Below are 18,547 nucleotides of genomic sequence, written 5' to 3' on the forward strand. Positions count from 1 at the left end.
GAATTCAGAGTTAGTGGTTTAGGTCCAGTGATCCTTCTTCAGAACAGAATCAAGGAGGGGTTTAACTGAGTCAATGAAAAATGTGTGTTTCTGGGGCAGGAGGGTCAGTGACCAGAGAGACATAAACTAAAGGGAATCGGTAAATGAACCAGAGGGGGAGAGGATTTTTTCTGACACAGCGTGTTGTTTGTGGGACATGCTGCCTGAAAGGGCAATGGGATCAGACTTAACAGGAGCTTTCCACAGAGAATTGGAAAAATACTTGAGAAGGAGAAAACTGCTGATTGTTAGGAAATGACAAAGAGAATTCTATGATTGGATAGAAACATCAAAGAGCTAGGATAGGCTGATGGACCAAAGGGCCTTCTTCTGAGCCGTATGATTCTATGAGGAGAATATAAGGTGAAGTAGTAAGTACGGATTTATTTAAGGAGGTGACATGGGCAGGGGAAATACAATGGATGTGGTGTATATGGACCTCAAGAAAGCCTTTGACAAAGTGCTGCACGACAGTCCATTGGAAAAATTAAGGAGTGTGGAGTTAGGAGAAGAAAGTTGTATATAGAAACTGCTTAGAAAGAATGTGAAGATTTACATAGCTTTCTCAAATTAGTTGGAAGTGGGAATTGGTGTCCAAATATTCAAATGAGAGTTAAAGAGGAGGAAGAATGAGTTATGAGAGAGTGGGAGGCTATTGGCTATGGTACGCTGGGGCAATAGGTAAGGTAGCACATTTTCTTTAAGAAATAGTGAATGTGATGGAGCCTTGGTGCTTTGGGGGAAAATCAGAGGAAGTAGAATTTAACTTGTGAGCAGCATGTTCTATGAAACAGACAGATAGAAACTGGGTCAGAAGATATAGATGTGTGGGCTGTAAAGTGAGATGTAACAGTAAGTTACAACATAGGAAAGAGTGAGGCTATGCCCTTTGGTAGCAAGCATAGAGGCATTGACTATTTTCTGAATGGGAAGAGGCTTCTGAAATCTGAAACACAAAGGGACCTAGGAGTCCTAGATTAATGTTCTCTTAAGGTTAACGTGAGGTTCAATTGGCAGTTAGGAAGACAAATGCAATGTTAGCATTCATTTCAAGAGGGCTAGAATATATGAACAGAAATGTACTGTTGAGGCTGTATAAGACTCTGGTCAGACCACATCTGGAATATTATCAGCAGTTTTGGGTTCTACATCTAAGGATAGATATGCTGGCCTTGGAGGGGTCTAGAATGATCCCAGGGATGAAGGGCTTGTCATGTGAGGAGCAGTTGAGGATGAGGGAGAATGGCATTGAAACTTACAGAATGCTGAAAGGTGCAGACATGGAGAAGAAGCTGTTTCCACTAGTAGGAGAGCCTAGGACTCGAGGGCATACCCTCAGAGTGAAGGGACAACTCTTTAAAACTGAGATGAGGATCCAGAGGGCGGTGAATCTGTGGAAGTCATTGCACAAAGGACTGTGGAGGCCAAGTCATTGTGTGTACTTAAGACAGAGATAGTTAGGTTCTTGATTAATCAAAGGAACAAGGGTTACAAAGGGAAAGCAGGAGATGGGTTAGAGAAACATGTATCAGGCATGATTGAATGGTGAATCAGACTCAATGGGCCAAATGGCATTATTCTGCTCCTATGTCTAATGGATTTCTGACCTAATGGTAAGTCTACATAAACCTCAGGAAGTCCACAATGAGTGGGCTATGTGTAATATTAGTCTCCATAGCAAAGGACAGACATATTGAGGTTTCTCAAGTTCAGATTCACCAGGAAACTGCCTAATCTGAGGAAAGACAAAAGGTAGAGCTGGAAAATTCCAGCTGACTTTATTAACTGAATCAAGATCTTTAACATTATAAGAGATGGGACATGTTGAAGCTGATTGCAGGATCCTGAGCCATGGACACAGGCAGAGGATTAAATTGGAGATTAGGACATGGGTTGAAGAAACTCCTCACAGGAGGAGGTTGTGAGGTTTTTGCATTCAAAGTTACTGATTGAAGCAGAAATCAGGTCAACATTTAAGATCCAGGTTAGAGAGGTCTTCAAAATGAATATGGGATAAAGGAAAACAGAGTAGCTTCCTGGGATTGGATATTATTAATGTGCAGGATAAACACTAACACAGAGCAGATGAACCGAATGGCCTCTTTGAGTATAATTCTGTATGGAGAGAGATTGAGCTGGTTAAAGAGAACAATAGGCCCTAAATGAAAGCCTGAGCCTGAGTGAGATGGAGGACAGAGAGAAAATAAAGGCACAAACTGCATCAACGGAAAATGGAGGAGAGTGACATCGGACGAATAGGGGGAGGAAATCTCCGACACAAATCTGCACAGAGAGACCACCGGACAAAGAGAGACACATGGACAGAGACAGACATCCCAGATAGTGACACACACCCGGACAGAGAAAGACACATGGGCAGAGAGAGACACACGGACAGAGACAGACATCCCAGATAGAGACACACACCCGGACAGAGAAAGACACACAGGCAGAGAGAGACACATGGACAGAAACCCCAGATAGAGACACACACCCAGACAAAGAGAGACCCCAGATAGAGACACACACCCAGACAGAGAGAGACCCCAGATAGAGACACACACCTGGACAGAGAGGGACCCCAGATAGAGACACACACCTGGACAGAGAGAGAGAGACATGCAGAGAGAGATGCACACCCGGACAGAGAGTGACCCGAAACAGAGACACACACCGGACAGAGAGAGACCCCGGACAGATACAGGCACACGGACAAGGGAGACATACAGACAGAGAGACATGGACAGAGAAAGATCCCCAGACAGAGAGAGGACAAACACACAGACAACTGAGTACAGAGACTCTGAGAGATAGGATATGACTGTAAAATAGAATGACATTAATTTAAATCTCACCAAGTGGCCATTTGACCAACTGGTATAGAGCGAGGGAAGGGGACAGTGCTACTGGATGTTACCTGCCTTGCTAAGGTTCAAAGCCCAGGGGATGGGAAAGGTTACTGCAGTCACATACTCAGACATTAAATAGAAACGTTATGGCCTGTCCAAGGTGCAGTGACAAACTGATGGGAAACACGCCTCCTCACACACTCATACACACTCACACATCAACCCTCCAATCCGGGCAGCTGATAAACTAAAAATAGCAAATGGTTAAAGTGTGACTTACTTCAACCCGACCGAATCCTCGCCCACCGGCTCCCGGCGTTTCTTCTTGCTGCTCTCCGTCACCTTGAAACCTTCAGGGAACCAGAGCTGTCCATGCTCTCGATGTCGTTTCCGAGACACTAGCACCCCCATCCCAATGAAGGCCAGGAATATGAGCACAGACACCACGACATACATGGGGTACAGGTTATCGTCATGAATGGTCACAATTCCTTCACCTGAAGAGAATGCAGGAGGAGGAAATTATCAAAACAGACTTGAAACAGAGAGAAGGAGAGGGAGGGGAGAGAAAGAGGGAGGGAGGAGCGAAGGAGACAGAGGGAGAGAGCAAGAAGAGAGAGAAAAGCAATGAGAGGAAAAAGAGAGGAGAGAAGGAGTGAGAGAAGGAGAAAGGGAGAGAGAGAGGAAGAGAGAGCTGAAAGAAGAGAAGGAAAGAGTGGTGGGAGTGGACGTGGAGAGGAGGGAGTGGAGGGGGAGAGGAGGGAGAGGAAATGGAGAGATAAAGAGGACAGAAGGAGAGATAGAAGAGAAAAAAAGGGAGTGGGAAGCGAGAGGAGAGGAGGAGGGAGACAGAAGGATAAAGAGGAGTGGGAAAAAAAGAGAGACAACAGACAGAGAGAAAGGGAAGAGAAGGAGAGAGAAAGAGGTAGACAGGGGAAGAAATGGGAAGCACAAAAGAGAAGGATGGGGAAGGTAGAGGGAGGGAGAGGGAAAGACAGAGTGAGAAAGATGGAGAGGTTGAGAGGGAGAAGGAGAGACAGACCACGAACAGTATGTGCAGAGTTATAAACTGCGAGGGTTCCATTTTATATAGATGCATGAAGAGAAATTAGGATTCAGTCGGTGTGATAAACTCTCTGAACAAGGTCAGTTAAATGATGGGTAATCAGAATTGCAAAAAAACATAAACGAAAGAGGGAAAAATGTCCCAGAACGGTGCTAGGGGTTTGTTTGTATTTTCCTTCTTTTGACTTGAAGAAAGTCGAACTCTTGTCTCGCTCTCGAAGGGAAAGGATTTAGTGATCATCAAATTAGCACAGCAGGATTAATCTGTCAAAATCTCAGGAATTACAGACTGATCCTAACTACAAAGATATCAACTTCTCATCCACTCCGATCAATTCCTTCTTTTTTGCCTTAATGATTTGGCAGCTGATAAGTTGGACCAGAGGTACCCTTTGAGAGGTGGTTAATTAGTCTGTCGAACAATGTGTGCTTTATTTTCCTGCACCACTTTCCTCTGAAGGTAGGGGGACATGTCAAAGTCTCACACTTACTCTCCACAGTCTCAATGTTGTATGGGAGCTGGAGGCTGCCTTGGGAAGCCATGGCACCCAGGAAAGCTGCCACATCTGTTGTGCTGGCAAAACAGTCGGAGAAAGCCTGGTAACACTGTCGATTATCTATTTCCAGGTGAACAATCGACCTAGCCAAGGAAAAATACATAGAGCATTTATGTAGCACCTTCACCACCTCAGGCTAACCCAGAGTGCCTCACAGACAATATCCAATCCAGTCAACTTGTTTTTCATGTAGGAAAGGTGAGTGCCTATTTGCACCCAACCAAATCTCTCAAATTGTGGTGTGACAATGAACCAATAATCTCTGTTGGTTACAAGGTGAATATTAGCCCCAGGGCACTCAGCAAAACTCTTCTTCCTACCCCCCCCCCCCCCCCATCGAATCATAGAATCCCTACAGTGCAGAGAGATGCTATTTGGCCCATTAAGTCTGCCCCGACCCTCTGAAGGGTATCCCATCCCTCACCCTATCCCCAAAATCCTGCATTTAGCATGGCCAATCCACCCAACCTGCACATCTTTGGACTGTGGGAGGAAACCAGAGTGCCCACACCAACATGGGAAGAACACGCAAATTCCACACAGAGAGTCACCTGAGAGTGGAATCGAACCTGAGCCCCTGGTGCTGTGAGGCAGCAGTGCTAACCACTGAACCAATGTGCCGCCCCTACGTTTCCACAAAATAGTGGTCATGGTTTTTTTTTTAAATGGGGGATGGGCACATGTTGTCTGTACTCACCCTTTGACTTCCCGCCGGTCCAACTCCCTGCGACTCCGTGGGGACATCAGTGCATAGAATGAGCGCTTGACGTGACTCAATGCGTCAATGACTCGACCACTGGCATCTGCCATTGACCTCTTCACATGGTGTCTATGCAGCTGCTCTTTGTTCCCGTAGTAAGGGTAAACCATCATGTCACCATTGGGGTGCCTCTTAAACTTGACGTTGGTGTGCAGGATGTGGCTGAGCTCCCGAAGGAACCCCACTGAGTCGTTCAGCAGTTGTTCAGGGGGCACCAGGACAATGAGGAGCAGTGTTCCCTCTGCCAGCTTCTGTGGTTTGTCGTTGGCACAATCCAGACCGTCCCATCCACACTCGATATTATTACAGCCCTGGTCACAGTGGCCATCATCATAGTGATCTTTACAGTACAGGTCATACAGGGGACTTTCCAATGTGGGGGAGAGAGGGAAAACTCCATTAATCAGTGTCCGGGACACAGTGATACTCCATCATACCCTTTCCCAGAATATCACCACACACCCGCACCCCCGTCATCTTAAACTTCCCTTCCTGCACCATCATTCCAGCTCTCCCTCCCATAGTCATTTTTGTTTCCTTTCTATTGTTTTCTCTGTCCTTCCTCCATATCTTTCCCTTCATGTCTGTATCTCTCTCTCATCCTTCCTCATGCCTTTCTTCCAGCAAGGTCAGCGGTCACCAGTAGTGATATCCTGTGGCAGATTCTCTTGCCCCTCACACCTGCCCACTTGCCCTCTCAGTGGGCACAGTTATCAGCATAACCCCTGTATGCCCAACCTCCTCCTTGCAGCCCTCTCTCCCTGACTCTTTCCCTCCATACCCCACTTCTCCTATCCCCTTCTCTGCTCCTCCCCTGACTGTCTCCATCTCCCTGTCCATGTCCCTCCTCCTGCCTCCTCCACTGTCCCCACCCTCCACCCCCCCAACACCCATGCCCCTGCAGCCCACTTGGGCACTCACTTGCACTGGGACTCGATGCTCTGACAGTCGAACCCGTCATATAGGCAGCCCACATTGTTGCAGTGTTTATCACATTTCCCATCTCCAAAGTAACGCCAACATTGCAGAGCGTGCGAGCAATTCTTCCAGGGATCGTTGAAGTTGAGAGAGCAATCTCCGCCATCCCAGTCGCAGGCATGAGTGTTACAGTGAGCCTCACACACACGATTTTTGGCAAGCTGCACACACTCAGGTTTATCACAGCCCTGCTCGATGTTCGGGGGGAATGTGATGTTCTGTCCATTGCCTCCTTCAAACTCATAATCCAGGATGAAGCACTGCAGCCCATTGAAGAGGCGGGGACAATGGCAGCGGTAAAAGGGCTCAGTGGGTACACTCTCACACGTGCCCCCATTGTAACATGGGTTGGACTTGCACGGGTTCCTGGTGGGCAGCTGGCAGTCCACCCCGCCTTGTCCCAGGGGGCATGCACAGCGAGGAGAACCTCCTGGGGTCATGACACACGTCCCCCCATTACGGCACCGCAGATTACCACAGACACTGGCCTGGTTCTCACAGGATGCTCCCTCATATCCCTGCGGGGGCGGGAGATGGTCAGAGAGGAGGAGAGAGAGTGAAGGGGAGAGACAGACAGAGATTGAGGGGGAAAGAGACAGCATGAGAGAGTGAGAGAGAGACAGAGAAAGTTAGAGAGAATGAAGTAGAGAAAGACAGAGATGGAGATTGGGGTGAAGAGAGCGTGAGAGAGCGCGCAACAGAGAATGCCAGAGAGAGTGTGAGACAGAGATTGAGGGGAGAGTAAGAGAGACCATGAGAAAGTGAGTGAGGGACAGAGAGAGGGAGAGATCAAAAGAGTAAGAGAAAGGGAATGAGTTCGATAGAATGAGGGAGAGAGAAAGCGTGAGTGAGTGAGAGATGGGAGATTGAAGGAGAGTGAGAGAGAGATTGAAGGAGAGAGAGTGAGAGGCAGAGTGCATGAGTGACAGAGAAAGTTAGGTGGGAGACAAAGTGTGAGTGAGAGAGATTGAGGGAGGAAGAGAGAGAATGAGGGACATCATCGAGGGTCCAGAGGTAGAGAGTCCAATTGGGGGTTGAGAAAGAGTGCAGGTAAAAAGAGAGAACAAGAGACAAAGACAGAGAGTGAAAGACAAAGAGAATGACAGCGTGACAGAGTGAGCAGGAAGAGATTGCGAGATTATGAGTGAGAGAGATTAATGGAGGCAGAGAGACAATATATGAGAGACAGTGATAGAGAGTGTAGGGATAGCAAAAAACAAGAGACAGAGAGTGACACAGAATCACAGAATATAAGAGATGGAGAGACAGTGAGTGGGGAGAGAATAAAACAGTGAGAGATTAATAATAGACAACATTACAATGAAATTGTAATGGTTTGTAAATCTATGGTAAGGAGTCTGTATGGTGGGGCTTGTAAACACAGTAAGAAGTGGTCAGGTCATGGCTGAGTGAGAGAGACGGAGTAAGTGAGTGTATTGTAGGGAAGGCAGAGGTGAGGCTTACCGAGGGGCAGCGACAGATGAAGCCGTGAGCCGTGTTCCCAGCGACAGAGCATGTCCCACCATTTCGACACGGCCGGTCCTTACAGCTGTCAATAATCCGATCACATCGGAGCCCTGGAAAACAACAGGCATTCAGCTCAGTCAGCCCTGGGAAGCTCCCAGTGCCAACCCCATCCCATCACCCTGAACTCCCACATTCACTCCCTGACCCTGACCCCAACGCCATAACCCATACCCAGTCCCTCCAAAATGCTCACACCCACTCCCTCCAAAATCCCTGCACCCATTCCCTAACAATAACCCTCCACTCCACATCCACTTCCTACAAATGCCCCCATCCCCAAATCCTGTCCGCATATTGATCATCTCATGTCCTCCTATCTCCTCACCACTCCATTCTCCCCACACCTCAATTCTCCACCACACACCCCATGCTCCCTCATGCCCCCACGTTTTCTTCCCCACCACCATGTTCTCCCTCATTCCCCCTCCATTCTCCCTCACCGCCCCACAACCCCATTCTCTCCCACTTTCACCCCACACCCCTCTTCCATTCTCTCTCACTCCCCACATCCCCCGTTCTTCCCCACTTCACCCCCTCACCTGTATAGCCGGGTCGGCACTCGCAGTGGTAGGCATTGATGAGTTGGACACAGTTCTGGGTCCCTCGAGGATCACATGGGTTTGACAGACACTCATTGACGTCGCCTTCACAATGTTCACCCACAAATCCAGGGGGACAGGTGCAGCTGTATCCCCCGACACGGTCCACACAGCGTCCCTCATTGAAACATCGAGGGTCCAGAGGTAGAGAGTCCAATTGGGGGTTACAGTCATCCAGGTTTATCTCACAGTGCACGCCTGGAAGAGGGGCAACGACAGACAGGAGGGAGAGAGGGAAACAAGAAACAGGCAGGGGGTTGGAACGAGAGACAGAAGGGAGAGAGGAGGTATGAGGGACAGAAGAGGGAGAGAGGGGAATGAGAGACAGGCATGGGGGAAGAACAAGAGATAGGCGGGAGAGAAGGGGAGCGAGAGACAGGCGGGAGAGAGGGGGAGCGAGAGACAGGCGGGAGAGAGGGGGAGCGAGAGACAGGATGAGGAGAAGGAGGGAAGCAGAAAAAGAAAGTGTTAGGAAATAGGGTGGCGCCATGTGCTGCCCAGACACAAGTTGCATCAATGAAATTACTGGCAGAACCCAGTGCCACACTAGGCTTCACTGCCAGTCATGTGGAAAAGGATTGTGTTCCAGTCAGTCATGGAACTTAGCTTCACCTCCCCACACTCCTCCCTCCCTGCCCGCTAGCATACCCTGAGTCCCCCGAGGACAAGAACACTTGTAGGTGTTGATGAGGTCGATGCACCTGCCCCCATTGTCACAGGGTTGGGAGAGACACTCGTTAATCTCCTCTGAGCAGTTGATTCCATGATAACCAGCAACACACTGCAAGGGAGAAAAAGAGAGGAACATTTAAAAAACCCCATGTCAAACATGGCAACAAGAAAGATCATCAGGCACACAGTATTGTGGCAGGTCATTACTGCCCCACAATAAAAATTAAAGGTTTGCATATATATAGAACCTGCACCAGCTCAGCTCACTCCAAAGTGCTACACAGCCAACATGGCTCTGCTGTATTTGGAAGGGAGGTTAGGATGGAACTGTACATAACTTTGGTTAGGCCACAGCTGGAGTACTGTGTGCAATTCTGGTGACCACACTACAGGAAGTTTGTTATTGCACTGGAGAAGGTGGAGAGGAGATTCCCAAGGATGTTGCCTGGGATGGAGCATTTCAGTGATGAAGAGAGGCTGGATAGATCCAGATTGTTTTCCTTGGAGCAGAGATGGTTGAGGGGGGAATCTGATAGAGATATGTAAGATTATGAGGGGCATGGACAGGATGGATAGAACACAGCTGTTCCCCTTAGTCAAAGGATCAATAACAAGGGAGCATGTATTTAAAGTGAAAGGCAAGGGATTTGAAGAAAAACATTTTCAACCAGAGGGTTTTTTTGGGTCTGGAATTCCCTGCCTAGGAGGGGAGATGAGGTGGGAAACCTCACAACACTTAATAAGTATTTGCATGAGCACCCAGTGTCATAACATTCAAGGCTGTGGGCCTAGTGCAGGACAGTGGGACTTGTGTAGGGAGTGTAGTGTAGTTTTGACAGTACAAACCCAATGGGCTGATCCCCTCCCCACCCCTACACTAACCCCTTCCCCCCCATACTGAGCCACTGGGCAGTGACCCCCAACACTAACCTTTAACCCTGCTGAGTGTCTGACCTTACCTTGCAGGAGTAGCCACCCAGATAATCAGTGCAAGTCGCTCCGTTCTGACAGGGGTTGGGGGTGCACTCATCCACTTGCTCCTCACAGTAACTCCCTGTGTAGCCAGCCTGACACCGACAATGGTGTGTGTTCCCGGCATCGATACAGAGGCCACTGTTCCGACACAGCTGCTCCACATCCAGCCCTACACAACCAAACAGCAAACAAGAATGACCAACCGGCACAGCCCAGAATCTGACAGGATCAACAGGGTAAGAGGTAGGGCAGTCAGAGAGTGAGTGAGAGTATCAGAGGGTGAAGGTGGGCATTTGTGGAAGTATTAGAGGACACAGGATGAGGATAGGGGAGTGGAGACCTGTGTGTGAGTGGGGAGTATCAGAGTTGGGGCTGTCGGGGTGGGGGGTCGTGCAAGGTGATAATGGTGTTAGGAGGCTGTGGGCCAAGGCAGAGTGGAGGGAGAGTTGAAGTAGATGGGATAGGGTGCAGTGTGGTTGGGAGGGGAGTTGGGGAAGTCGGAGGAGAGTGTTGGAGGGGGTATTGGAAAGGAGAAAAATGGAGTTTATGGGTGTTTGACGGGGACATTGGAGGGGGTTGAGATTGTCCACATGGAGGAGATTGGGATTGTACCTTGCTGTTTGGCTGCCACCTCGCAGGACACACTGGGCACATCACAGTAGAGGCCAGTCCAGCTGCTCCTACATTCACATCGATAAGTGGTGCCAGTCTGCCAACAGGTTCCTCCATTCTTACAGGGTGACGAGTCACACCAACGTACCAGGTTCTGGAGGTGGAGGGGCAGAGAGAGAGAGAAGGTAAACCCAATGCCTTCACAACCCCTCACCTGACTCAGCCCCAAGGCGAACCCATGACCTCACCCCACTCTTGTGCCCTGGCCCACCTTCACTCTGGGATGAGCCAATCTGCTGCTGAATCCCTCACACACCAGTATTCACTTACAAACATTGAATACTCACTTCTAGCCATTCTCCCATTTTCCACCTTCACAGAACTAGACATCATCCACAATGTCGAGTGTTGTTCCTTCTTGTGATACCATTGCTTCTCTTGTAGAAACAAATGTTTACAGCACAGAAGTAGGCCATTCAGCCCATCATGCCTGCACCAATCAACAATGACTTGACTACTGCATTCATCCCCCTTCCCAGCTCTTGGCCCATAGCTCTGGAGATTATCAGACATTACCAAATCATCCACCCTTTCAGGCAGAGAGTTCTAGACTCCCACCACCCTCTTGAGTGTCATAGTTATGGAGTCACACAGTACAGAAGAAGTCCTTCAGCCCATCACATCTGCATTGACCTATCTATGTTAGTCCCACTTACTAACAATAGACCTATGGTCTTGAATGTTATGACATTTCAAGTGCTCATCTAAGTACTTTTTAAAGTTTGTGAGGTTTCCTGCTTCAGCTACCTTCCCAGGCAGTGCATACCAGACCCCCAGCATCTTCTGAGTAAAACGGCTTTTCCTCTAATTCCCTTTAAGCGGCCTGCCTTTTACCTTAAAATCATTAATCTTTTCATTGGCCCTACAACTAAGGGAAACAGCTGATTTCTATTCACCCTGTCCATGTACCCCATAATTTTATACAGCTCTGCCAGGTCCCCTCTCAAACTTGTCTGCTCCAAGAAAACAACCCAAGCTTATCCAGCCTCTCTTCATCACTGAAATGGTCCATCCCAGGCAACATCCTGGGGAATCTCCTCTGCACCCCCTCCAGTGGAATCACGTCCTTCCTACAGTGTGGCGACCAGGATTGCACACAGTGCTCCAGCTGTGGCCTAACTAATGAAATGTACAGCTCCAAAATAATCTCCTTGCTCTTGTAATCTATGCCAAGACTAATAAACACAAATGTCCTGTATGCCTTCTTAACTATTCTATTACCTTTTCCTGTCACTTTCAGGAATCTGGGGACAAGCTCTGTAATATCCCTCTGTTCCTCTGAGCATCCTAGTGATCTGCCCTTCATTGAGTATTCCCTCATCTTGTTACTTATTCCCAAGCAGTTCACCTCACATTTATCAGGGTTAAGCATCATCTGCCACTGACCTGATTCTGTCGGTATCCTCCTGTAACTTACCACCTTCTTCCTCACTGTCAACCATCAAGCCAATCTTTGTGTCATCCACAAACTTACCCACATTCTCTTCTATATCGAAAACATTTCTCCTCATTACTGCTTTAGCCTTCTACCCCTTTGCTTAAATCTATGCCCTGGTTATTGATCGGTCCAATAATGGAGTAGCTATCCAACCTGTCCATGCCCCTCATAATCTTTTACCCCCTTATCAGGTCCCTCCTGAACCTTTGGTGCTCCAGGGAAATCCCCAGTTTATCTTTTGGATTCTGCAAATTTGTACCCTCTGGTTCTTAACCTTTCACTATCAGGAATGGTTGCTCCCAATCCACTCTGTCCAGACCCTTGTGATACTGAGAACCTCAATCAAATCTCTCTCATCCTAATTTATGAATAAATGGTTCTTTAATTGATAAAATGCTCTTTGCAGATCCCAGCCTCACCTGGCCTCCAACTCAGGCCACCCTCCAGCCCCACCACCGGGGGATGTAGCAACAGGTGAAAGTGTTCATGGGTTAGTTGTTTGGTGAGATTGCACCCACCTGACAGTTGAGGCCAGAGTAGCCCTGGGGACAAGTGCATTTGTACGTGCCATAACTGTCGTGACAAGTGCCAGCATTGAGACACGGTCTGGAGTCACACTCATTGATGTTGTGTTGGCAGTAACTGCCTGTGAAACCAGTCGGACAGAGGCAGGTGAAGGTATTGATTCCATCAATACAAGTCCCACCGTTAAAACACGAGCTGCGAAACAAACAAAAAAACTCAGTATTAATATAATGCATTCCTGTAGAATGTACAGCTCATAAAGAGACAATTCCATCATCATCCCTGTACTGGCTCTCTAATCAATCAGTCTCAATCCCCCTGCTCTTTCTCCAAAGTCCTGCAAATTCCCCTTTTCCAGTATTTCTCCAATTCCCTTTGAGAAAGTTCCTGTTGAATCTGCTCTCACTGCTTTTGCAGGCAGCACATCCCAGAACACAACAACTCATTGCATCAAAAACATTCTCCTCTTCTCCCCCTCTGGTTCTTTTACTGATTCCCTTCAATCTGTGTCCCTCTGGGCACTGACCCTCCTGTCACCGATACAGCTTCTCCTGATTCACTCAATCTAATCCCCTCAGGATTTTGAACACACTTTGACCTTCAGTTGCCTGGAACCAAAGCTCTGGAATTTCCCCCGAACCACTCTCTCCTTGAATATGATCCTTAAACCAATCTGTTTGACTGGGCATTGGTTATATGTCCTACCCTCCCTCCAGTACTGCCCTACACAGTAAGCTACGTCCAAAGCGATTTCCTCCACCCTCTCTCATTCAGTTACTCCATCACTCTCTGTACCCCTGTCTCTCTTCCAATCTCTTCCCTCTCCCCAGTCCCTCCTCCAATGGCAAAACAGGTTGGGACTCTACTGACTGGAGTTTAGGAGAATGAGAGGTGATCTCATTGAAACATATTGGATTCTTAACGAGCTCGACAGGATAAATGCCAAGAGGATGTTTCCCCTCATTGGAAAAGTCTAGGACCACAGAACACAGTCTCAGAATAAAGGGGCACCTGAGATGAGAAGGAATTTCTCCTCCCGGAGAGTTGAGAGTCTTTGGAACTCCTTGCCACAGAGAACTGTGGTGGCAGAGTCCTTGAATATATTTACTGATGAGATAGATAAATTCTTGATCAGTAGATGATCAAAGGTTACAGGTTGAAATAATGCACAGAGGCCAGTATCCCATCACCAAGTCATCCTTTACATATGCACAATACATTGGCTGTGACCAGCCAGCTCAGAGTTGGTTCCTGAAGTGAGAAGACTCTCTGAATCCACTGTTTATTATTTTTTCTCCCCCCTGGAGTCAGTCCCTGAAGTGAGGATACTTTCCATCTCTCGTTTTTATTTCTCTGAATCCCCTGTTTATATCTGTCAGCCAGGACTCTCTGATCGGCCCAGGTTAACAACTCCAATCAAGGATCTCAGTCAATGACATCCACCTGGTTCCAATCACCATATCTCTTCCCGACTAAGTCTGGGGATGTAGACCTGATCTTTTCTCTGGCAGCTTCTCCTGGGATGTTTTTGCCGCAGGTCCAGTTCTTCTGACTCAGTAATGGGCAGTGTGTGCTGGACTGTCTCTTGCATCCAGAACATCCCAGAAGAGTCTCATCCTCTTCTTCGGCAGTAACGGTATCGATGTTGCATCCGTCTTGGACTGTAAGGTTTCTTTAGTTCTAGACAGAGAGGGAGAACCCACCATTTCTGACAGGCCTTCTGGCTATTGAGGGGCCAGGTATGTTTTGCTCCTGCCCTGTTTGTGGGGTAGCAGCTTTCATATGACCCACGTATTTGTTCAGGACTGCCTCGTTTACCTGAACTTTGTATGTCACTGGACCTGACCTTGCGTTGACCTCATCTCGTACCCAAGCAGGGCCATTTCCGTGGTTCCAGCACCGAACTTCATCCCCTGAAGTAAACGGTTTCTCTTGCTTAGAGGAAGCATGCAGTTGGCATTGGCATTCCTGCTGCCGTTTCACCCTACGCTTAGCTCCGGGAATATCAAGTTTAATCTGGCGCGGAATCTTCTAGTTGGTTGCAACTTCAGATTTCAAAGGCTAAATTTTGGGTTTCACGATTAAATATTAATAATTGAAGTAACTGCACAGGGGCCGATATCCCATCACCAGGTCACCCTTTATTTATATGTGCACCGCAAATGGACTCTGACCAGGCAGCTCAGAGACAGTGCCTGAAATCAGGAGACTCTTGAATCCCCTGATCATTTTTGTTCAGGTTTCAAGGGATTTATTTTAAGTTTAATCCTTCAAAGGGTGGCATGGTGGCTCAGTGGTTAGCACTGCTGCCTCACAGCGCCAGGAACTAGGGTTCAATTCCACCCTCAGGCAACTGTCTGTGTGGAGTTAGCATGTTCTCCCCGTGTCTGCGTGGGTTTCCTCCGGGTGCTTCGGTTTCCTCCCACAGTCCAAAGATGTGCAGGCTAGGTGGATTGGCCATGCTAAATTGCCCATAGTGTTCAGGGATGTGTGGGTTGTTGGGGGATGGGTCTGGGTGGGATGCTGTGAGGGTCAGTGTGGACTTGTTGGGCTGAAGGGCCTGTTTCTACACTGTAGGGAGTCTATGATCTATTCTATGAAAAAATCTACTATTACATCAAAAATGTTAAGGATTTTAGCTGTTGCAGTACAATATAACTTCATACAAAAAAGTTTATTGCACAATTGAAATGTTTTAATGATACCCAAGGTTGGAAACAGTAGAATAGAGCAATAACTTAGACACTGAAGAGACAGGCACAGAACTGCACAGCACACATTCTGCTGCAGTCAGAATTAACAACATATACCAAATGTCAGGACTGCCTTTTGGTTTTTAAAGTAATTGTACAGGCAGTTTAATTGCTGTGTTTTATTGTTACAAAACACCAGTGGCTAAGCCTGACACTATTATCATAATCCACTATTTATATCTGTCAGCCAAGACTCCCTAATTGGCCCTGGTTAACAACTCCAATCCAGGATCTCATAGTCAATGAAATTGGACTGAGGAATGTTGGATCAGCCATGATTTTATTGATGGTGGAGCAGGCTCAAGGGGGCAAATAACTTACTCCTATTGCTATTTCTTATGATCTGAAGGATTCAGTGCTCACCTCTCTGTGCAGTCAGGAGTGTTGTTCTCACAATGCATACCATTGAAGCCCAGGGGGCAGGTACATGTGTAACTGTTGACACAGTCCGTGCAGTTACCACTGTTCCTGCAGGGGTCACTGGCGCACTCGTTAATATCCTCCTCGCATTTGGGGCCACGGAATCCAGGGAGACAGTCGCAGGTGAAGCTACTGACACCATCGGAGCACGAGCCTCCATTATGGCATGGATCTGTTGCAGGCAAAATGAAAAACAGGTTAGATCAAGACAAGAGCCAATACACGCATTCAGATAGCACCATTGTACAAAAACATCCCCTCCACCAAGGCTTTTCAAAGGAACTGAAATCAGACAGCAAATCACAAAGCGACATTAGGTCAGCACTGAGCGATTGCCACACTGAATGGGGGTCAATGCTGGGGGAGTGGCGAACCGTTGGAGGGTCAGTACTAATGGAGTCCCACACTGTTGATGGGTCGGTGCTGAGGGAGTACTGCACTGTCAGAGGATCAGTACTGAGGGATTGGTGCAGTGTCAGAGGGTCAGTGCTGCGGGAGCACTGCACTGTCAGAGGGTCAGTACTATGGGAGCACCGCACTGTCGGAGGGTCAGTGCTGAGGGAGCACCGCACTGTTGGAGCGTCAGTACTGAGGAAGTGCTGCAGTGTCGGAGGGTCGGCACTGAGGGAGTGCGGCACTTTCAGAGGGTCAGTGCTGTAGGAGTGCCACACTATTGACAATATAGTTTCTCTCTGTCTCCACATACTGGGCTGACAATCGTCCACATCAGTCTCACAGAGGGTGCCGGTGTAACCCTGTCGGCAGACACACTGGAATCCTCCCATCGAGTTCTGGCAAGTGGCTCCATTGAGGCATGGGCTTTTCACACATTCGTTCACATCTTTTTGACAGGTCTGACCTGGACAGAGAGAATACCGGCATTAATCTCACAGCAAATCCGAGAGGCTGCATTATATACGGCTGAGTGTAACTAAAGCAGTGTGTGTAAAATCCACACCCACCCTCCCCAACCCCAGGGCGGGGGGGGGGTCACATGCATGGGTGGGGATCACATTGAGCAGAGAGGGAGGGAATAATTTTGGGTGTTGGTAGGGGGAGGGAAGGGGGTGTTTGGGGGGCTGGTATCACAGATTGGGTGTCACGCCGGGGGTGGGCTTTGAAATCACACCTGGAGCAGGTCAGGAGATTGTATAGGGGGTGGCAGTGTCAGGGAGAGGGCGTTTGTGAGTAAGGGCTGTATTGCGTGGCAGTGATGGTGTCGGAGGATGGTGTTGGTGTCGGGGAGAGGGGCTCACACGGTAGTGGGGTGGGGAGGGAATGATCTCAGCTGGGAGAAGGGTCCCGGTTTCTCTGACCCTCCTCACCTTGCCATCCCTCTGGACAGTCACAGGAGAAATTCTCGTAATCCTCAGACTCGTGACACACACCACCATTCTGACATGGCTGACTGGAGCATGGAGCAAGGACGTCCTCACAATTCACTCCTGTCAACAAATGGCACCATTATTAACAAAACAAACACAAGACACAAGAAAACACCATCTTGACCAGCATCAGGTGCCTACTCACAGCTGGACAAGGGTCTCCCAGTTAACAACAGTAGGGGAGGGAATGGGTAAATCAAACAGGACTCAAACCCAGAAAGCCATCCCATCGACATGGTCTGGACAGTGTTCAATTGCAAATCTACATGCTGTCGCATATTGGACATTTACAGCAAAATGAGCACAGGAAATCTGAGACCATGGTACAGCTGAGATAACACAATGTAGAGCTGGATGAACACAGCAGGCCAAGCAGCATCAGTGGAGCAGGAAAGCTGATGTTTCGGGTCGAGACCCTTCTTCAGAAAATGGTACAGCTGTCCAAGTTTTGATAAGGTGACAGAAGGCTTAGCATGTGGTGTTTAACAGAAAGTCCAGCAATCTCATCGAGGTGTACAAGATTCTGCAGGAGTTGGTCAAAGGAGAAAGGGCAAAGCTGTTTCCACCACCATCCCTCCCCAACACAAACCTGGGGGTTCTAAACCTGGGGGCACTAAACCTGGGGGCACAGTCTCAGGATAAGTGCCAACCAGTTAGAAGAGAGATAATGCAGTATAAGGTATAGATCCCACACACACTGACACTGGTGTACGGTTCCCTCACACACTGACTCTCAGTTAGTCCAGCAGGGGTCCCTTTCCAATGAAAGGAGCTGACTTTGGGATGTTTTCTGTGTAATTTATCCCAGTGATTTACCCCCTCCCATTTCACCAGAGTTCCCAGAACAACAAAAGGATTGAACACTTGAGAAACTACCTGTTGAAAAGAATTTAAAATGTCAAAGTGTCTGCAATTTTGTTTTGCTCGAGTAGCCAGTTTGAAAATAAATTTTGCTTCTCACTACTTTCCCTAAGTGCGGATTATTTTCTTGTCCGGTTACCATGGAAACACTGCCAGGACAGGAAAGGTGACGCCAGTTCCACCAATTGTTCCCTGTGTGGCTCCGAATCCAGGGAACAGGAAACTGGGAATCAGTAGCCCCTTGTCATCCGAACCCTCAGCAGGAAATCTGTCGTCTGTTTATTCTCACTCCGCCTTGGCAAAGAATCCTTGTCCCCAAACAGCAGCCGGAATGCTGTCCGGATACCACATGGCCGATCGTGATTGAGGGGGGGAGGAAGTGGGGGAAGGTACAGGGGTTGAGGTGGTGGTCAGGTCCTGCAATCTGACTCCCCTTCACACTCACACTCAGCATTTGGCTCTCTCTCATTCA

At 48.3% G+C, this 18,547-nt stretch overlaps 1 protein-coding gene across 1 annotated transcript in view; it reads right to left on the reverse strand.

Annotated features, from left to right (window-relative positions):
• Positions 1-18,547, reverse strand: part of LOC109923636 (neurogenic locus notch homolog protein 1-like) — a 61,708-nt gene that overhangs the window by 8,104 nt on the left and 35,057 nt on the right. The window contains exons 15-27 of the mRNA XM_048613420.1: positions 17,155-17,274; positions 16,536-16,688; positions 15,773-16,001; positions 12,650-12,851; positions 10,634-10,787; positions 10,006-10,190; positions 9,023-9,155; positions 8,315-8,572; positions 7,713-7,825; positions 6,192-6,766; positions 5,208-5,636; positions 4,445-4,593; positions 3,169-3,385 (exon numbers count right to left, since the gene is read on the reverse strand). Coding sequence (XP_048469377.1) covers positions 3,169-3,385; positions 4,445-4,593; positions 5,208-5,636; positions 6,192-6,766; positions 7,713-7,825; positions 8,315-8,572; positions 9,023-9,155; positions 10,006-10,190; positions 10,634-10,787; positions 12,650-12,851; positions 15,773-16,001; positions 16,536-16,688; positions 17,155-17,274 — 2,917 coding nt within the window. The remainder of the gene's footprint in view (positions 1-3,168; positions 3,386-4,444; positions 4,594-5,207; positions 5,637-6,191; positions 6,767-7,712; positions 7,826-8,314; positions 8,573-9,022; positions 9,156-10,005; positions 10,191-10,633; positions 10,788-12,649; positions 12,852-15,772; positions 16,002-16,535; positions 16,689-17,154; positions 17,275-18,547) is intronic.

The sequence above is a fragment of the Rhincodon typus genome, chromosome 28 (assembly GCF_021869965.1).
Source record: "Rhincodon typus isolate 14 chromosome 28, sRhiTyp1.1, whole genome shotgun sequence".
Taxonomy (NCBI): Eukaryota; Metazoa; Chordata; class Chondrichthyes; order Orectolobiformes; family Rhincodontidae; genus Rhincodon; species Rhincodon typus.